At 38.7% G+C, this 16,844-nt stretch overlaps 9 protein-coding genes across 9 annotated transcripts; 7 read left to right on the top strand and 2 right to left on the bottom strand.

Annotated features, from left to right (window-relative positions):
- Nucleotides 1–56: 56 nt before the first annotated feature.
- RHIMIDRAFT_293081 (uncharacterized protein) lies at nt 57–1,628 on the top strand (the record flags this gene model as incomplete). Its single annotated transcript, XM_023613952.1, has 2 exons — nt 57–1,495; nt 1,568–1,628. The coding sequence occupies 2 exons, from the start codon at nt 57–59 to the stop codon at nt 1,626–1,628; spliced, it is 1,500 nt and encodes a 499-aa protein (XP_023464572.1).
- A 285-nt stretch (nt 1,629–1,913) lies between these two features.
- On the top strand, nt 1,914–2,967 carry RHIMIDRAFT_293080 (uncharacterized protein). Its single transcript, XM_023613951.1, has 4 exons — nt 1,914–2,128; nt 2,179–2,246; nt 2,296–2,405; nt 2,460–2,967. The coding sequence occupies exons 1-4, from the start codon at nt 2,002–2,004 to the stop codon at nt 2,635–2,637; spliced, it is 483 nt and encodes a 160-aa protein (XP_023464570.1). The 5' UTR covers nt 1,914–2,001; the 3' UTR covers nt 2,638–2,967.
- Nucleotides 2,644–2,922, bottom strand: RHIMIDRAFT_204618 (uncharacterized protein; the record flags this gene model as incomplete). The annotated part of the gene is made up of 1 exon (XM_023606772.1): nt 2,644–2,922. The coding sequence occupies one exon, from the start codon at nt 2,920–2,922 to the stop codon at nt 2,644–2,646; it is 279 nt and encodes a 92-aa protein (XP_023464571.1).
- Nucleotides 2,968–3,130: 163 nt separating the features above from the next.
- On the top strand, nt 3,131–4,741 carry RHIMIDRAFT_204501 (uncharacterized protein; the record flags this gene model as incomplete). Its single annotated transcript, XM_023606764.1, has 4 exons — nt 3,131–3,374; nt 3,421–3,753; nt 3,811–4,597; nt 4,651–4,741. The coding sequence occupies 4 exons, from the start codon at nt 3,131–3,133 to the stop codon at nt 4,739–4,741; spliced, it is 1,455 nt and encodes a 484-aa protein (XP_023464569.1).
- Nucleotides 4,716–7,326, top strand: RHIMIDRAFT_26376 (acyl-CoA oxidase). Its single transcript, XM_023611698.1, has 9 exons — nt 4,716–5,027; nt 5,080–5,193; nt 5,248–5,375; nt 5,434–5,521; nt 5,575–5,631; nt 5,685–5,835; nt 5,886–6,790; nt 6,851–7,120; nt 7,167–7,326. The coding sequence occupies exons 1-9, from the start codon at nt 4,830–4,832 to the stop codon at nt 7,230–7,232; spliced, it is 1,977 nt and encodes a 658-aa protein (XP_023464568.1). The 5' UTR covers nt 4,716–4,829; the 3' UTR covers nt 7,233–7,326.
- Nucleotides 7,327–7,481: 155 nt separating this feature from the next.
- Nucleotides 7,482–9,522, bottom strand: RHIMIDRAFT_239003 (uncharacterized protein; the record flags this gene model as incomplete). The annotated part of the gene is made up of 2 exons (XM_023609084.1): nt 7,482–9,357; nt 9,410–9,522. The coding sequence occupies 2 exons, from the start codon at nt 9,520–9,522 to the stop codon at nt 7,482–7,484; spliced, it is 1,989 nt and encodes a 662-aa protein (XP_023464567.1).
- A 460-nt stretch (nt 9,523–9,982) lies between these two features.
- Nucleotides 9,983–11,773, top strand: RHIMIDRAFT_258055 (uncharacterized protein). Its single transcript, XM_023611319.1, has 3 exons — nt 9,983–10,446; nt 10,492–10,743; nt 10,787–11,773. The coding sequence occupies exons 1-3, from the start codon at nt 10,265–10,267 to the stop codon at nt 11,547–11,549; spliced, it is 1,197 nt and encodes a 398-aa protein (XP_023464566.1). The 5' UTR covers nt 9,983–10,264; the 3' UTR covers nt 11,550–11,773.
- A 1,098-nt stretch (nt 11,774–12,871) lies between these two features.
- RHIMIDRAFT_26289 (uncharacterized protein) lies at nt 12,872–14,123 on the top strand. Its single transcript, XM_023611633.1, has one exon. The coding sequence runs from the start codon at nt 13,029–13,031 to the stop codon at nt 13,983–13,985; it is 957 nt and encodes a 318-aa protein (XP_023464565.1). The 5' UTR covers nt 12,872–13,028; the 3' UTR covers nt 13,986–14,123.
- An 876-nt stretch (nt 14,124–14,999) lies between these two features.
- RHIMIDRAFT_26310 (uncharacterized protein) lies at nt 15,000–16,751 on the top strand. The gene is made up of 2 exons (XM_023611645.1): nt 15,000–16,100; nt 16,160–16,751. Exons 1-2 carry the CDS (start codon nt 15,469–15,471, stop codon nt 16,524–16,526), a joined length of 999 nt encoding a protein of 332 aa, XP_023464564.1. The 5' UTR covers nt 15,000–15,468; the 3' UTR covers nt 16,527–16,751.
- Nucleotides 16,752–16,844: the final 93 nt, after the last annotated feature.

The following is a 16,844-nucleotide window of genomic DNA, read 5'->3' as shown; positions in this document are numbered from 1 at the left end:
GAGAGCTTATCAACAGTCATCGAGATATGTATTTGCAGTATTGCTCTTATGAACCAATGGATTTAAAGTATGCCCAACAAATAGACTCGTATGAAGTAACAAAGATAAATACTGCGTACCTGAACCGTGTCTTTTTTCACTTTGGAAACAAGTTACGCATGTTTTTGAACATGATCTTGAAAAAGGATGAACGAATAAAGGCAGTAAAAAACAAAATGAAGAAGGATAGCGGCTCGGAAGAAAAAGTGTCGGCTATAGTGAAGACGATCGTGGAACAATGCAACAAAGTCAAAATGTATGTTTCGTCTAGAAAGATAAACGATTTACCAAGAGACCTACTGTCTTCCCAAGATGTCGACATAATTCATGATATATTTAGCTCTTATCCTCTTAACTATCAATTTGTGAAAGGCTTGATATATTATGACTGCAAAGCAAATGCATTGAAGCATTTAAAAGCGTTTTACAAAATATCAAGTATGTGTGAAATCCTTCAAGAAAAATCGTTTAATTGCTTTCCGCTGAGGAGGATATTCATTCCATCCTATATGACTATCGATACGCTTATCTTAAACACGCAAATTTTGAAAAACCCTGTTACCAGCCATTTGGATAAAGAAATAGTATGGGCTTCTGTTCTCAATGTCGCAGCAAAGGCAATGAAGCCACAGGGTGAAAGAAGAACAATGAAGTTTAGGGGCATGCTGTTCACTGATGGTGTTGGTGTGTCTGTGTTGAAACAAAATGATGATATGAAGAAAGGCGGCAGTGGTGCTGGTAGAAGAGCGAAAGCTGTGGATGAAGAGGACTTCAAATATATAGAAAAGCTGGAAAAAGAAGAGCTATTGGCTGGTGTCGGCAAGTGTGTGTCGATAGATCCCGGTCGGCGCGACATGCTATGTTGCATGCATAAAGAAAGCACCATAGAAAACAAGAGGACATACAGATACACAAGTAATCAAAGAGCTATTGAGACAAAGTCAAGAAAATTCAAGAAGCTCCGGGAAAACTTGAAACCTGATGATGTCAGAACTGTCGAAGTATCATTGTCAAAGTGCAAATCTTCAACAGCTAATGGAGGCAAGTTTGCCAAGTACCTCCAGAAAAGAGCAACAGTAACACCAGTCTTGAGTAAGTATTACGCAAATGAAGATATTCCTGCTGTAGAAACAAACTTGCTGCCATTTCGAAAAATGAAGCTTTCCAGCTTTATAAATGGACAGCAAGCAGACAAACGGCTGGCCAGGAATCTGAGAACAAAGTTCGGTGATGATACTACCCTGATAATTGGCAACTGGTCTTCCGGAAATGTCAAGTTCCACGAGCCTATTAGAGACGTTAGAATGAGAAGGATGCTAGCTAAACAAGGATTCAAGATATACTTTCTTGATGAGTTTAAAACATCTAGCTTGTGCCCTTCATGTCTGAGTGGTAAACTTGAAAGTTCAAAAATGTACAAAATCCAAGACCTTTCCAGAGAGAAAAGCAATCAACTGTAACACGTCATGGCCATTTAAGGTGATTTATTTTTGTGTTTATAAACCCAACTCTTATGTTTATTATTTAGGTGCAAAAACCAACAATGTTTGGAGGCCACGAGTGGTACAATTCCTCGTCATCGTCTTTGAAACCGTAATATGGTGGCCACTTTAAATTTCAGGCGCATCCTTTTTGGGCTGCATAAAAACGGAAAAAGACCAGAGCGCTTTTGCAAACTCAGCGCACCTCCTTCTACTGGCTTCAAAAGAAAGGCGACCTCATCAGCCAGTAGTAGACCAACCAAGAAAACAACCAGCCCTTTGTAGTTACCGCTACATTAACCCATGATACAGGTAAGTCTTTGGACAATAATTCGTTTCGTCTACAGGCTTTTAGCATGTGTCTACAAAAAATAGGACTGTATTTTTTTTTTTATTCACTTGTCTCAAATCTTTTTAGCGGGTGTCTCATTTATTTTAACTTATTTTTTTTGAATCGTCTCATTTTAGTTTAAAAACTGTAATGAACTCTAATCAAGAGGAGAATGAACCCCGACTGAATCAAGCAACATACCGAGATCTTGTTATATTTGAAGAAAGATTAAAGGGCAACATGACGAGATTATTGAAAAGAAAAAGAAAATATGAAGGTAACTTATGATAATAATAAAATAAAAGATAGTTAACATACGATATATAGCCCTTCTCGTAGCCTTATTTATATTTTTAGCCTACTTTTTTTATGCTGTCTTTATTGATCCCAGCAAAGTGAGTGACATTATGAATAAGAAGAGTTGTAATGACGTCTATATCTTAGATCTTTACTGTTCATTTAATAAACACTATTGCCTTATTAACTGTAGCAGGCGGTCTTGTCTTCTTTTATAGATCTGGAATGTATTCAGAAAAGATTATCTATGCACAAAAGTAACAACATTTACAAAAAAAAAAAAAAGAGGCATTACTCATCATTAATCATAGATTTGTTGTTCATTGTAATAATGCACTAAGGGCCTTCAACTTGGAGTTTGACGCCAACAACAAGTCATTGAGTCTATTGTCTGATTTACCCAAACAGTTTCAAGAAGGGTTTGAAGGATATCGAAGACAATATCACCTAAGAAAGAAAGCAAGACAGGCTAAATCAAAGAAACAATAATCTTTATTAAAAATCAGTCACTCTTCCACCAAAGCTCCAGTCATTGTGTTTAACAGGTTCAGTCTTTGGACCGTTGACTTCACCTGTCTTTGGGTTGACATCACCCTCGAATTCGGCTTGTGGTTTTTTTATTGCGTCTTGGTGTAATTCTGTACTTTGTACGTCTTGTTCTTGTCTCTTTCGAATGAGGTCCAGCATTTCTTTTTGCTGCTTTTTATTTCCAAGTGGAAGTGGTCCTGGTCTGTTGAGTGAAGAATAAGTACGGACAAGAGTTGTTCTAAGCATAATAATGAAAGAAGAAAAAAGAGAGATATAAAAATTTAGCCGGGGCCTGTCATTTTTATTATTGTTATGCTGAAAGATTAATTGGTGTGTTTGTTGTTTAAAAAATACATGTTTACATGTGATCTACCCTTAATGTTATTTTACTGTGTTTCAATTACTATTTTCATCTCTTTTTCTTTCTCTTTGACAACTTTTTTTAATAATAACAATGACTACTGTCAGAAGAAGACCTCTAAAGGTATTGACAGATAGTGAAGATGATCAATCAGAGCCAAGACAAAGAAGAGATTTACGCTTGACACATAAAAAAGAATCAGAGCCTATAAAGGAAGAAAAAGATAAACAGTATGAAGGCTTTTCACATGTATTACCCATTCATACTGTCACAAAGGCATCTGTCTTATCCAAGGAAGCTCCCCCAGAGAACTATAGTGGCTTTTTAAGATTAGGCAGTAAGTTATAATGGTTTGATTTGTATAAAGCTCACATTGTTATCAGTGCTTGTGCTGGGTGCAAGTAACATTCGATTAATCATTGAAAATTGGATGAAATATGGTCTATTGATTCGATTACCACACAGCTATATACCTATCAAGGATTACTTCTTCTTTTTTTTTGCTTGGTTATGTGTTCCTCTAAGCATTTTTATTTCATACATTATAGAATCTGCTATGGGGAAACTTGCTTTATTAGCAAAGGATGATAAACCTGAATTCATAAAGAAATTGGCTCTTTATGAAAGGGTCTTGGCTATCACTCATATATCCCATTTGGTATTCTTGCTTACATTCCCCTCTTATCTCGTCTATACTCGCATCTATCATCCATTAGGTAATAACATTCTATTTCATGTGTCTTTTATCTCATCTGTAATACATCCATATATAGTTGGTTCAGCCGTCATATTTATTTGCCTTATCACATTTCTAAAACTCACATCCTTTGTTCTCGTCAATCGCGAATTACGTCAAGCTTATCTTCAGAGCAAGACCATTGACTTTTACGAAGAGAGTTACCCAAACAACGTGAATGTGAAAAATTTGCTCTATTTTTACTTTGCGCCTACGCTGTGTTACCAAGTATCTTATCCTCGAACACCAACATTCCGAACAACCTTCTTTCTGAAACGTGTAGGTGAATTCGTCACTTGCTTGGTCATGATGTATGTCCTGACCGAGCAATACGCCAAACCAACCTTGGCCAACTCGATTCAAGCCCTCGAGAACATGAACTTTGTAACCATCGTTGAGCGTGTCTTGAAACTGTCAACAACTGCTGTGGTCATCTGGCTGCTGATGTTTTATGCTCTCTTTCATGCTTTTTTGAATGCCCTGAGTGAAGTATTGCGGTTTGGTGATCGTACGTTTTATCTCGCCTGGTGGAACTCGGGCAACTTGGCTACTTACTGGCGATTATGGAATCGTCCAGTTTATCTTTTTTTCAAGCGTCATGTCTATATACCCTCAGTTCAGCTCGGTATGCCCCCAGCCCTCTGTCAATTTATTGTCTTTTTTGTCTCGGCCGTCTTGCATGAATTCTTAGTAGGTATCCCTACTCACTCGATCACCGGATTTGCCTTTTGGGGTATGCTTGGTCAGATTCCCCTGATCGCCATTACGCGTCCTTTGGAAAAATGGAGAGGAAAAGGAACAGCATTAGGCAATACTATCTTTTGGTAATCTCAGTTTATTATTATATGACTTTTCTCTCATTTCTTTTTTCTTGCAGGATTGTGTTTTGTGTTGTCGGACAACCCACGATAGCATTATTGTATTACTACCAGTGGACAGTCACTCATAAAATTACTACATCCACTTGATGCATTATGTAACTATGTGAAAACACAAAACAAGGAGAGGGGAAAAAATAAACTTTTTCTTTCTTTCTTTCTTTACTTTATATTTTTCATGACGGATAATAATCTTTACTTGAAGCAAATGTCGATTGATGTGGAGAAAGCACGTCAAAGTGCTTCCTTTAGAATTCAAGACATGAACAAGTTACTGTTAAATAATTCATATGATGCAAACCAAAAAGCGAAAAAGATTGCAGAAAGTGAACCTGTATTTGACAAGTTTCCTATGCATTTTAAAAATAGGGCCGAAGTAAACCAAGAAAGTAATTATAAAAGAGGGGGACTAATGTATTTGCTTGTAGCAATTGGCCCATTCATTAAAGATGGCAAAACGATTGATTGAATTAGAAGAAGAGCATCATTTAAGTCAGCAAGAGTTTAGTGCCTTGGTGTTATATGTTGATATGCTCAACCCTGTAAGTAACCATAGAGACACCTTTCCTTTTTTGTAACATTTTCTGTTACTTCAGCTTTCTCTGCACTATTCTGCTTTCATGTCTGTTATCCAAGCACAAGGTACACCAGAACAGATTAAAAAATGGTATGATCCAGCAAAACGACTTGCAATCATTGGGTGTTATGCACAAACTGAATTAAGGTTAGTTTTCCCTTTTTTTTTTTTTGCTTTGTTTGGTTTACCTTCTTTTTGGAAACAGTCATGGATCGAACGTGGCAGGACTAAAGACAGTTGCTTTATTTGATGAAAAGACAGAGGAATTCATTATTCATACTCCAGACTTAACAGCAAGTTATAAAACGGAGAAAAACATGTGAATGTTGCTCATATTTCCTTTTAGGCTGCAAAATGGTGGATCGGTGGACTAGGTGTTGTGAGCACCCATGCTGTAGTACAAGTAGGACCATAAGCAGGTTGACATTACTTTTGAAAATGTAACCCGAATTATAGGCTCAACTTGTGATTGCCAATAAATCTTATGGACCTCACCTGTTTATTGTTCCCATTCGATCACCTATAGATCACAAACCACTTCCTGGCATAACTGTAGGTGATATAGGTCCCAAGGCTTATGGAGGATTTGCGACGATGGATAACGGATGTAGGTGATGCGGACTCTTCAAAGAGTCTAAAATTAACCCATGTATATAGTTGCCATCTTTGACCATGTTCGAATCCCGCGAGACAACATGTTGATGAAGTTTGCTCAAGTAACACGGCAAGGCAAGTATGTGGCTCCTGTTCATGATAAGCTTTCGTATGGTGGTATGGTCAAGCTTCGTGTCGATATTTTTGCGGACGCTGGGCTCAAGTTGGCCAAGGCTGCGACAATCACGACACGCTACTGTACGGTGCGCCGTCAATTTGGACCCAACCTCGAAACTCCAGTGATCGAGTATTCGTCTGTGCAACACCGTTTGATGCCATTGATTTCTATCGCATATGGCATTTATATCACAAGCAAGGACTTGTACGGCCAATTTGAAGCATTGACCAAACAATTGGAGATAGGCGAGGCCCAGTCGTTGCCCGAGGTGCACGCGACATCCTGTGCGCTCAAGAGTTGGGGTACGCGTCGATCGACGGACGGTATTGAGGAATGCCGCAAAGCTATGGGAGGACACGGCTATTCCATCTTTAGCGGTGTAGCAGATATGTTTGCCACCTTCGTGCCTTCTAATACTTATGAAGGAGATAACTATGTCTTATCACAACAGGTAGCTCGATTCCTGCTCAAGCAGTTAACCAGTCAGAAACAAGTCTACAGCACCGCAGCGTACGTAAAGGAAGATGTAAAGTTATTGCCCATCAAGAGCCATGAGCAGCTGTTGGACCCTAATGTTCAGTTGGCTTTGTTCAAGGCGAGATCTGCAAGGCTGGTCCGTCAGTTGGCTCAGCAATTACAGGCAGGCCTGTCTTGGTCTGAAGTCAGTGTCGAGTGCTGGGACATTAACTTCGCACATGCAGAGTACCTTGTCGCCCATTCAATGATTCAAAAAGCTCAACAAGCCAAACCGACTCCCTTGGGCGATGTGTTGAAGCGCTTAACCGATCTCGTAAGACAGATGTTTTTATTATAGCCGCCCTGCTAATTGTTTATATATATATATATATAGTTTTGCTTGCATCATTTAGCTACCTCTGCCACTTTCCTAGCCACTAGCACAGTTTCTCCATTAGAATTGATCACAATCAAGCAGGCATATCACCAGACTATACTTTCTATTGCCAAGGATGCTATACCTCTCACAGATGCCTTTGGATTCTCTGATCGTCAACTTAACTCTGCTCTTGGCAGATATGATGGCCGTGCATATGAAGCCTTGTGGGAAGCAGTACAAAAGAACCCAATTAATCATGACGAAGCTCAACGCGCACAATTAACCGTAAGTTACGTCACTTTCTTAGTACATAACTCATTCTTTAAAATAGAAACTGGTATTTGATATACTTCATCGTCGTGATAATTTGAGTTATATTCAAGCTTCCAAACTTTAAAAAACCATAGTAGCATTTCTTTATTCAATAATATAAAAAAAAAAAACACATAAATCCGCATAAAGACAAATAGGACATATTTGGATATATATCTACATATTAACGTATAATTTTATGTTTACATATAAAAAAATGCCTTATATACACAGTGCAACAACAATATACATATAAAAACATTAAAGGGTGATAAAGGGGGTAAATAGATTGGCATAAATATAATCATAGAAGAAAAATAGGGGGAAAAAGAGCCTAGATGTATTTCTGCTGATGTCTACAGCTCTTTAGAGGGAACAATTCGAAAGAAGGATTGATTATATCAAAAGGCATAGGAGCTACCAGAATGCTCGTGTCCTTTTGTCTTGGCTGAAGGTAGTCATCTACCACGGTTGGTGTTATGAATTCCTCTCTAGGCGTGAGAGGTGCGCCCGTCCCTTGAGAAAGCATGGTTTTGGAATCGTGTTGGAAATGGTCTTGTTGGTCTACATTGTAATTACCATTTTCCCATTGATAGCTTGTCCATGAGTGGTGATGCTCCTGAACCGGGCTAATACCCGATGATGATGACGAAGACAATGATCTTTCAAAGGAAGGAGTGCTTGTGGGATAGAAGGGTTTGCTATGTAGAGGAGGAAGCTGTGTTGGTAACGGAAAGCCTGTATCGCAATAGAGTGTGTCATCAGAGATAGCATAGTCGTCATCTCTCAGAGACTTTCGAGCTATTTCTTCTTCCTTGAGCGACTGAATGCCAACTGTTAGTTTGGAAGATACCGAGATGGTGTTGAAGATATCGATGGCCATGCTCTCGATAGGCCCTATCCTGGTTGTTTCTTGTGTATCGTATTGTAGGACTTGAAGAGCAAGCGTCAAGCCGTAGACAATTAAACGACTTCCTTGTATTGCAGCTAGACGAGAGTAATTGGCGGGATGAACGTCACCGAGAGTCAGACTGTATGCTCTTGAGGCCAGATTAAGAGCGACTTTGGACGCAGTAAACGGGCGGGTGTGAACAGCGATCAGAAGCTCGAGACTGTCACGGATGAGACCGAGGTAAGCAGCAAAAGCCTCCGTTTTGGACTGATCATTGATCATTGCGTTGTTTGAATCATGTGTGGTATAGAGAGGAACAGGATTGACTGAGAGAGAGATGAAAAGATGGTTCGGTAGGGCCTTATGCCACGCTTCCAATTGGTTCGCAAATGCGGCAATCTCTGGGCAGTCTGCATTGTAAAAGAGCGAGGAGTGACTCGATATGAAGCAAATGGTTTGAGCATAGATGATGGCTAGGCTGATAAGATGCAAAAAGTTACAGATAATGTTCAAGCTTGTCTTGTCGTACTGTTCTGTTTCAGTAAGAGAGGGCAAGCGGGTAGGAGGGATCGCAAACTGAAGCATGTCCTTGAAACGGGTATCAGCGAGATTCGAAAAGGCAACATTGATATACCAAACCCAGGATGCTCGACAGATGAGCTCGTTTTCAAATGTCCAAGGTACTGTGATATCTGCCACGAGCTGATCCATCATGAGTTTAGCTGTTTTCAAATGACTAATGGCAGACATCGAAAGCGGAGTTCCAACAGGTGTAACAACTTCCTGATATTTGTACATGAGCAACAAAGTTTGAATATTTGAAAGACAGACTGCATGATCAAATTGAGTAATAGCGTGCTGATAGTAGGATCCTGCGACAGCATGTGTACTTGATGGCAAATAAAAGCGAAGAGCAAGAGCTAAGATGGTGGATTTCAAAGCAGGTGGTAGGTTAGACGGTTGGCGCTTAATGGCTTGCATCGTCTCATACCTGTCAAGAACTGGGTAAAATGGATGAACAAAGGCAAAGTAAGCGTCAAATAGCTCACTTTCCATTTGAGTAGAAATATGATCTTCACTCGTTGTCATGGTAACATGAGAATAGACGCTACTAACGCTCTTCTCAAAAGTGCATTGGCCCTTTTTATCGACAGCAAGATTAGGACGTTGTTTAAGGTAGTGCTGATAGAATCGTTGGAGAGGATCTTGTGTAAATAATTGTCTTTTTGATCTTATATCTGAAGGAGAGAATACGCAATTGATATTTGCCTTTTTACAGTTTGAGCACATGCCTGCACCAGGCACAGCTAAATCGCATCTAATGAAAGAAGTTAGTATATAATAGATCAAAATAGTTGTAATTGGATTACTTTGATTTGCGTTTTCTGCAAAAATCACAAGCTCTGATAACTTTAATTTTTTTAAATCTTTCAGGATCATTGACATCAATAAACTGGTATTCAGTAAATTTCTTTTTTGACATTTAAGAAAATACAAAAAAAAGAAAAGAAAAAAGAGAGAGAGAGAAAGAGGAGGAAGGGAATGGGGCTTTAATGGGTCAGAATGGCTTTTTAATACTAAAAAAAAAAATGGGATCGTCGGCTTTAAGGTTTGACAATAAAGAATTTTTATGCCTTTATGTGAATTGATCTATTTAAGTCTCAGACAAAAGGATTCATAAAAATACATATCGATCGATAATAAACAATAATAGAGTTATAATAGAGTTATAATCTGCAATGTTGAACAGGCTATTGTTACATAAAAGGAAACAGCGGGAAGGTCATTTTAGAATGTGTCAAAGTGAAAAAAAGGGGGGAATAAGGATGTTAATCTTATTGGTTCCTGCAATAATCATGTCATTCTATACAGCCAATCCCCTCTTTTTAACTCGGTCTATTGTACTTTTTATATGCTTATTCTTTTTGGGGCATCTTGTCCCTCCCCCCTTCTCCTTAAAATAGAATCCAATTTCTATTTTTCTTTTATTTTCCTTCTTCTCCTTCTTTTAAATCCAATTCACCTCTTTCGAACCTTTCAAAAACCTTGTTAATTTTATCGAATTCGTTATATTTTCCAAATTAGGAAATATCTAATTTTAAGACAGCTTTGTACGTTTCCGATACCTTGGTAACAGCTGAATTTAAAAGCACCAATAAGCTTGAATTTTTAATGCAAAGCCATTTTGGTTGTATCGATCGGTTTTAATTGTATTTTTTTTTTTCATGGCTTATTCTTATACGTCCAATAGTGCCACAAACACCAATTCAATAGTAGCTACCCCTACCCTTACTTCTCCTTCTACAACAACAAATAACACGACTCCTACCCTTCCTCCTCCTACTACTACAACAACAACAACAAATAATAATACTTTTTTTGAAGGACCACCGACGCGTACATTATGGTAATTACACGAGAAAATATAAAATATGAAAACTCATGTCAAAAGGATGGGTGAATTAGATCCTTGGATGGACGACAATTATTTACGGCAGTTATGGTGGAGTATGGGTCAAGAAGTGACTTGTCGTATCAGTATTGATAAATATGGTGGGACTTATGCCTTTATTGACTTTACAACTCACGAAGCAGCAAGCAAGTCTTTGATTTCGTTTAATGGTACACAGATTCCAAACACGAATAAAATCTTTAAATTAAACTGGTCGAATAGAGATGGCAACGGTATGCCTCTACCTCAAAGGTAAATCTTTTTAAACAAGCAACTTATTGCTCACATTCATTAGACCTACGCTGATGGCAAACTTTTTGGGAGATTACTGTATATTCGTGGGTGACTTGGGCGCTGATGTGGACGATAATATTCTCTTGGCAGCTTTTCAAAGTAGATACAAATCTGCCGCCTCAGCCAAGGTGATGGTCGACCCTGCAACAGGTTTCTCTCGTGGATTTGGGTTTGTCAAGTTTTTTGATGAGGGTGAACAACAACGGAGTCTAGAAGAAATGCAAGGTGTTTATGTTGGCGCATCTCGTATCCGTGTATCCGTTGCTAGGCCACGAGCAAAGTTTGAGATGGGTACTGTGGTCAATGGTCCTGAGGAAATTACGACTGTATTCGTAGGTGGATTGAACAATACGATCACTGAAGAAGAACTGCGTGCTTACTTTGGTGCTTATGGAAGTATTATAGCCGTAAAGATTATTCCATTAAAGAATATCGCATTCATTCAATACGAAAAACGTGTCTCAGCAGAACGAGCTATCGCAGAATTGAATGGATCACATCTGGGAGGAGCTAAATTAAGATTATCCTTTGGTAGAACACAGCTTAATATGGGTCCAGGCGTTCATTATCTCTCTAGCTATCAGCCACAGACCCAATCTGCCATGTTACCTCCTACATCTGTTATGCCTCAGCCGCCTCCACCTCCTGTCATACCTCAGCCCACATTAGATCTAGTTGATCCCATGAAACCAGTGTCAATTGAGCAGGAGAATAAAGTTTATCTACTTATGCAAGAGTCTATGGAACAAGTCTGGACTGTTTAGGATGTCAGGTCATGTTTGCTTTTTTTTTCTGTCTTTTAATAAAAAGGTTTGACTCCTTGAAACTTTATCAAAAAATCAGACCATGGCTGCAGGAAGGAGAAGCATGAGGCATAAAGTTCAAAAGAGTGTCTATATATGCACATTTTTGCTCTCCCTGACTGTAGACATATGAGAGTAACTACAATATCATTCCTTAATGCAAAAAGTTTAGTGTAGGTTTAAAGATATCATAGTAACCTTTATGCTTCAGATTACAGTTTCTTTTAATTTACAGCTTTTTAGCCAATAGAAATCCTTGACTATATAAAGTATGTGGTTGACTTTATGCAAAAGAACAATGCGTGTCTAAAAATAAAATGTCTGTGAGGACATTGAAACCAATTGTCGCGTGGATGTAAATCTCCGTTTCTTTGCTGCTTTATTTGATCATGCATTGAGGATGTATTGGTTACATCCTGTGCGGCTCGACTGATTTTTTTTTTTTTTTTTTTTTTGTAGATCTAGACCATGTCCTTGAAACATACTTTCAACAAGATTTTATCCTATAATTTTGAAAAAGTAGTATCAGCTTCAAAAAAGGTACGCTTCCAGTCTATGAATGGATCATTGACAGGCATATATGGTTTTTAATATCAGTGAGTCAAGAAGCCTAGATACCAACACCAAAGCTTTTCAAGTAGAAATTTGATATCGGTTTACACGCCTTTCCTTACATTTGAGCTTATTATATGAATCTGACAGCGAGGCAGAACTTTATGATCAACTACAATTTCTTGTGTCATGTAAACATATTTAGAGCGTATTTCCATTTTGTGTATAGTGATTTCTTTAAATTACCTTTGAGCGATACGTTGCATAGTGGTATGTCTAGATTATTTGAGCAATGGACACTTGTGTGACGCTTTTGATAAAAATAAAAAAAAGGGGGGAATGAGTGTTTTGAATAACGTGCTGTTAATGTGTGGACCATAAAAGCCTCAGGATGGTTGAGAGAATAGTGATCAATATAAATAAGATGGCCCTATTGATACTCACCGGTGACATCGCCTTGGCTAAAGTTTCATTTGCTTATGGGCAGTTTATTTTATGGTAAGCCGTTGTCAGTTGACGGTATGTATCACTGTAGCTATTACCATCACCATTGCTATTCTGTTACCACTGTTGTTGTCATTACCACTATCATTGTTGTCATCGTTGTTTCCACGATTATCATCATTACTGCCATATTTATTCTATAATACTTCTTGAGATCACTCAAAGAATAAATATCACAAAGAGACTGACGAAGCTGTATGGCCAGTCTCCTTCTCTTTCACGTCTACCTCTTTTTATTTCTTTGTACGCCCAGTGCGGCCATTATAAAAAATCATTTCATCGCGTTTAACGCGCGCTCTTTGAGTGACCTCTAATGTGACTATTTATTTTATTCAATAGGTCTTGGTTAAATGGATTGTCCACTTTTTAACATCAATTTCAATCATGAAGAAGTCAACAGATCGAAAGAAAAATAACAATGGCAACACGTTATTCAATTACTTTAAGAAGACCAGTGAGCCAAAAAAGTCAGAGCCACTCTCTTCTGTTATTGCGCGTCAATCAACAACAGTTCAAAGGATTGAATCTACCAAATCGTGCATCATCACTTCTTCCTTTACAACAACAAAATCCAATACACTTCAACATCAAACTATTGACTTGACAACAAGTACTGACAGTGACAAGCAGTGGGTCGACCTCACCACAGACGATTCACCAACCAGCAGCCAGGGCTCCTTTCATTCGACAGAGTATAGTGAAGGCATGAAGAACACAAGTAAATACAATCGAAAAGCGTGGGCACCTATCGACAGCAGACGAGGACCCCTCCGATCCAGCCAAGAGAGCACTTCTACGCCATCTGTTGTTATGCCACTGGATAAGGTTATACCAGTCAGACGACAGACAGCGTCAGTAAGATACGACTGGGTTGGCCCTAACGATGTGAAACCGTACAGCTCAAACTATGCGCCTTACAGCTCAACAAACACCTCAGATTTGAAAAGACCAAATATCTCACTTTATACAGCACCAAAAGATGATGGCGAGAATGATCCGCCTTATTTTAACAAAAGACGTATTTTACCCAACAAGATATCCGAAAACAATTGGTCAAGAACTAAAGGCAGTCGCGTTACATCCAAAAGCCCTGCACTATCTCAATCTATAGCATCAGTAGAGTATAGACCCACATTGTCCTCAGAACAGCAGCGTGTTTTGGAAATGGTCTTGCACGATAAGAAGAGCTTGTTCTTTACAGGAAGTGCAGGTACAGGTAAATCCGTCCTGCTGAGAGCCATTATTGACGAAATGAGTATACGGTACGGAGCGGGTTTGGCTGTGACAGCATCCACAGGTATTGCAGCCTGTAATATCAATGGCTGTACTTTACACAGGTAGAAAACATAGATATCATTTTAAATAAATATGCTCATGCGCCTGTAGCTTTGGTGGCATTGGCATAGGAAATGATAGAGTAGATATATTAGTCGATAAAATCAAGTATGACAACAGAAGAGCCTACGAGCGATGGAAGAAGACAGATGTATTGATTATTGATGAAAGTAAGGCTCTCTCTCTGCTACATAAAAAGACATCCATTCTAATCTTTATAAAAGTCTCTATGGTAGATGCAGAACTGTTTGATAAATTGGAAGAAATCGCAAGACGTCTTCGTCAGTCAACTTTGCCCTTTGGTGGCATCCAAGTTATTGCTTGTGGTGACTTTTTCCAGTTACCTCCTGTCAATCCGAACCGACTAACCAGGTTTGCCTTTGAGGCTAATTCTTGGTCAACAGTAATTAAGCAAACTGTCATGCTAACACAAGTGTTTAGACAAAAGGATGAAGGTACGAATGATCTTTTTAAAAGAAAAGACTGACCTTCTCCTTTGTAGCGTTTGTGAAGATATTGAATGAGATGCGTGTGGGACATTTATCTGATGAAGCTATTAGGATATTCAAATCACTTTCTCGCAAACCAGCAGGCAATGATGAAATTGAGCCCACTGAGCTGTAAGTTTTTTTTTTTTTCTTTTTCTTTTTCTTGTATGAATTATATTTAACTGTTCATATTAGATACCCTTTACGAAACCAAGTGGAAACCTCCAACCGATTGCGTCTTGAAGCGCTCCGTGGAGATACGGTTGAGTTCAAAGCAATCGATCAGGGAGATAAAAACAAAGTATCACAGTGTCTAGCACCTGAGGTAATACAGCTAAAGATGCATGCTCAAGTCATGCTCCTGAAAAATATTGATGGTGACCTAGTCAATGGTTCATTGGGTGTTGTCGTCGGCTTTGTTGGTCGAGGAGAATACAGAAAGTATGCGACAGTGCAGTCATTACGTACACCACAGCGTCAAAAGGATAGTTACATTGACTCTACAAATGACGGAAAGCTTGACATGAAGACGCCCTATCCAGTCGTTCGGTTCTCGAGCGGAAGAGAGTTGGTGTTAGAATATGAAAAGTGGTCATTTGAACTGCCTGGTGGTAAAGTGCTTGCCTCTCGTTCACAGATTCCATTAATGCTGGCCTGGGCTATCAGTATACATAAAAGTCAAGGACAGACTTTAGATCGTGTTAAGGTGGATTTAGGAAAGGTGTTTGAAAAAGGACAAGCCTATGTTGCTTTATCGCGTGCAACATCTCTTGAAAGACTGCAGATCCTTAACTTTGATCCTGCCAAGGTTATGGCTCATCCTCGCGTTACTGAGTTCTATAGAACTTTACAAACTGTAAACTGATGATCCCTTTGTGCATATACCCCTTTCCCTTTTTGTTTTTTTTTTTTATTAAAAAAGAAGCTCATGCTGCTGAGCATTAAAAGTAAACGTTGGCTGAGATTGAAATGGTTCTTTTCTTTACCTTTTAATTACAAGGATGGTCATCGCAGCCTCTATGGCTCCCTACATCCATATTCCTATACCTGGGCCTATATTTCATTTAAACCATCTCGCACTTGCTTGTATTTATATTGGATGCATTCTTATAGACTATTTCATCTGTTGTTGTACATCAATACCCTATCATAAATATAAATTGTGGCTTGCCACCTTTCATATCCTCATGCCAATTGTGGTCGCACCTCGTACAAAAGGATGGACTACTTTTTATACAGCTGTTCCTTGGTTGATTACATCTGCGGGTGTATATGTAGCTGAAAAATACAAGCGAACATTGACATTGACAGCCTGGTTTAAAACAGCTTTTATCGAATGTATGGCCACTGACCCACAAGGAGATCAGATTCGTCGCCGGGGTGTTCAAAGACTATTGCGTATTCTTTTCGGGCTGGCGATTTGTCGCTATGTGATCAATCCACTGCTACCAGAAGTTCCGCAGACACTCTTTCAGTATCCATGGTACTCTATTTCAAGCGTGTACTATACTTTTCTAATGGGATTTAAAGGCTATCTTTTAATGAACGCAAGCACAGTTTCTCTTTCTGTTATTCAAACTGCTTGTGGCATCGACCTGCTAGAACCATTTGATAAGCCATTCTTGGCTACGAGGTAAACAATAACAACAACAATAAGGAATATCTTTAATTAATCATTTCGGTGTATGCAAGTCCCAAAGATTTCTGGAGCCGTCGTTGGAATTCAATTGTTCGAAACTTGTTTATCAAATACCTGTATACAGCTAACGATCGAGGTGTCAACAAGCGACTGTATGTGTTTTACTTCAGTGCCTCTATGCATGAGATTATTATGACCATCGTTAATAGGCAAATGACGTTTGAGCAGTTTTGCTTCTTTATGGTGCATGGCATTGCTGTTACCGCTCAAGTGACCTTGTTTCGGACCGTCAAACTACCACGGCCCTTAGCGACGGTGCTGACCTTACTCTTTTTTTGTCTTACTGGAAAGCTATTTCTTATGCCTTTTCTTCGGTATGAGGATATGGCTTTCTTCCTTGGAAAGCATTCATATTTGTAATAAACTGACTTCTTTCTTTGATAAGGGACAGTTTAGATGTCTCTCTGTAGATGTATAAATACTTTTCAGAAATTAAGAAAGATAAACAATTCCTCATTTATTATGAGCCAACACCGCAGTTCCTTTCTTTTGGGGTTGGGATACCATCGGAAGTGCTTTTTGTTCATATTTTTAAAGGAACCAAAAAACACTTCTTCTTTCACATACAACTCAATGCAACAAACATTTATATTTCTGTTTTCTTTCTTTAATGCATAAAAAAGGGTTTAATTATAAAAAAGAGATGCGGTTATCCAATCAAAAAGAGATGGGATGGAA

Source organism: Rhizopus microsporus, assembly GCF_002708625.1.
Source record: "Rhizopus microsporus ATCC 52813 unplaced genomic scaffold scaffold_12, whole genome shotgun sequence".
NCBI classification, from domain to species: Eukaryota; Fungi; Mucoromycota; class Mucoromycetes; order Mucorales; family Rhizopodaceae; genus Rhizopus; species Rhizopus microsporus.
The sequence above is the reverse complement of the archived record's forward strand: the minus strand, read 5'-3'. Positions and strand labels throughout refer to the sequence as shown.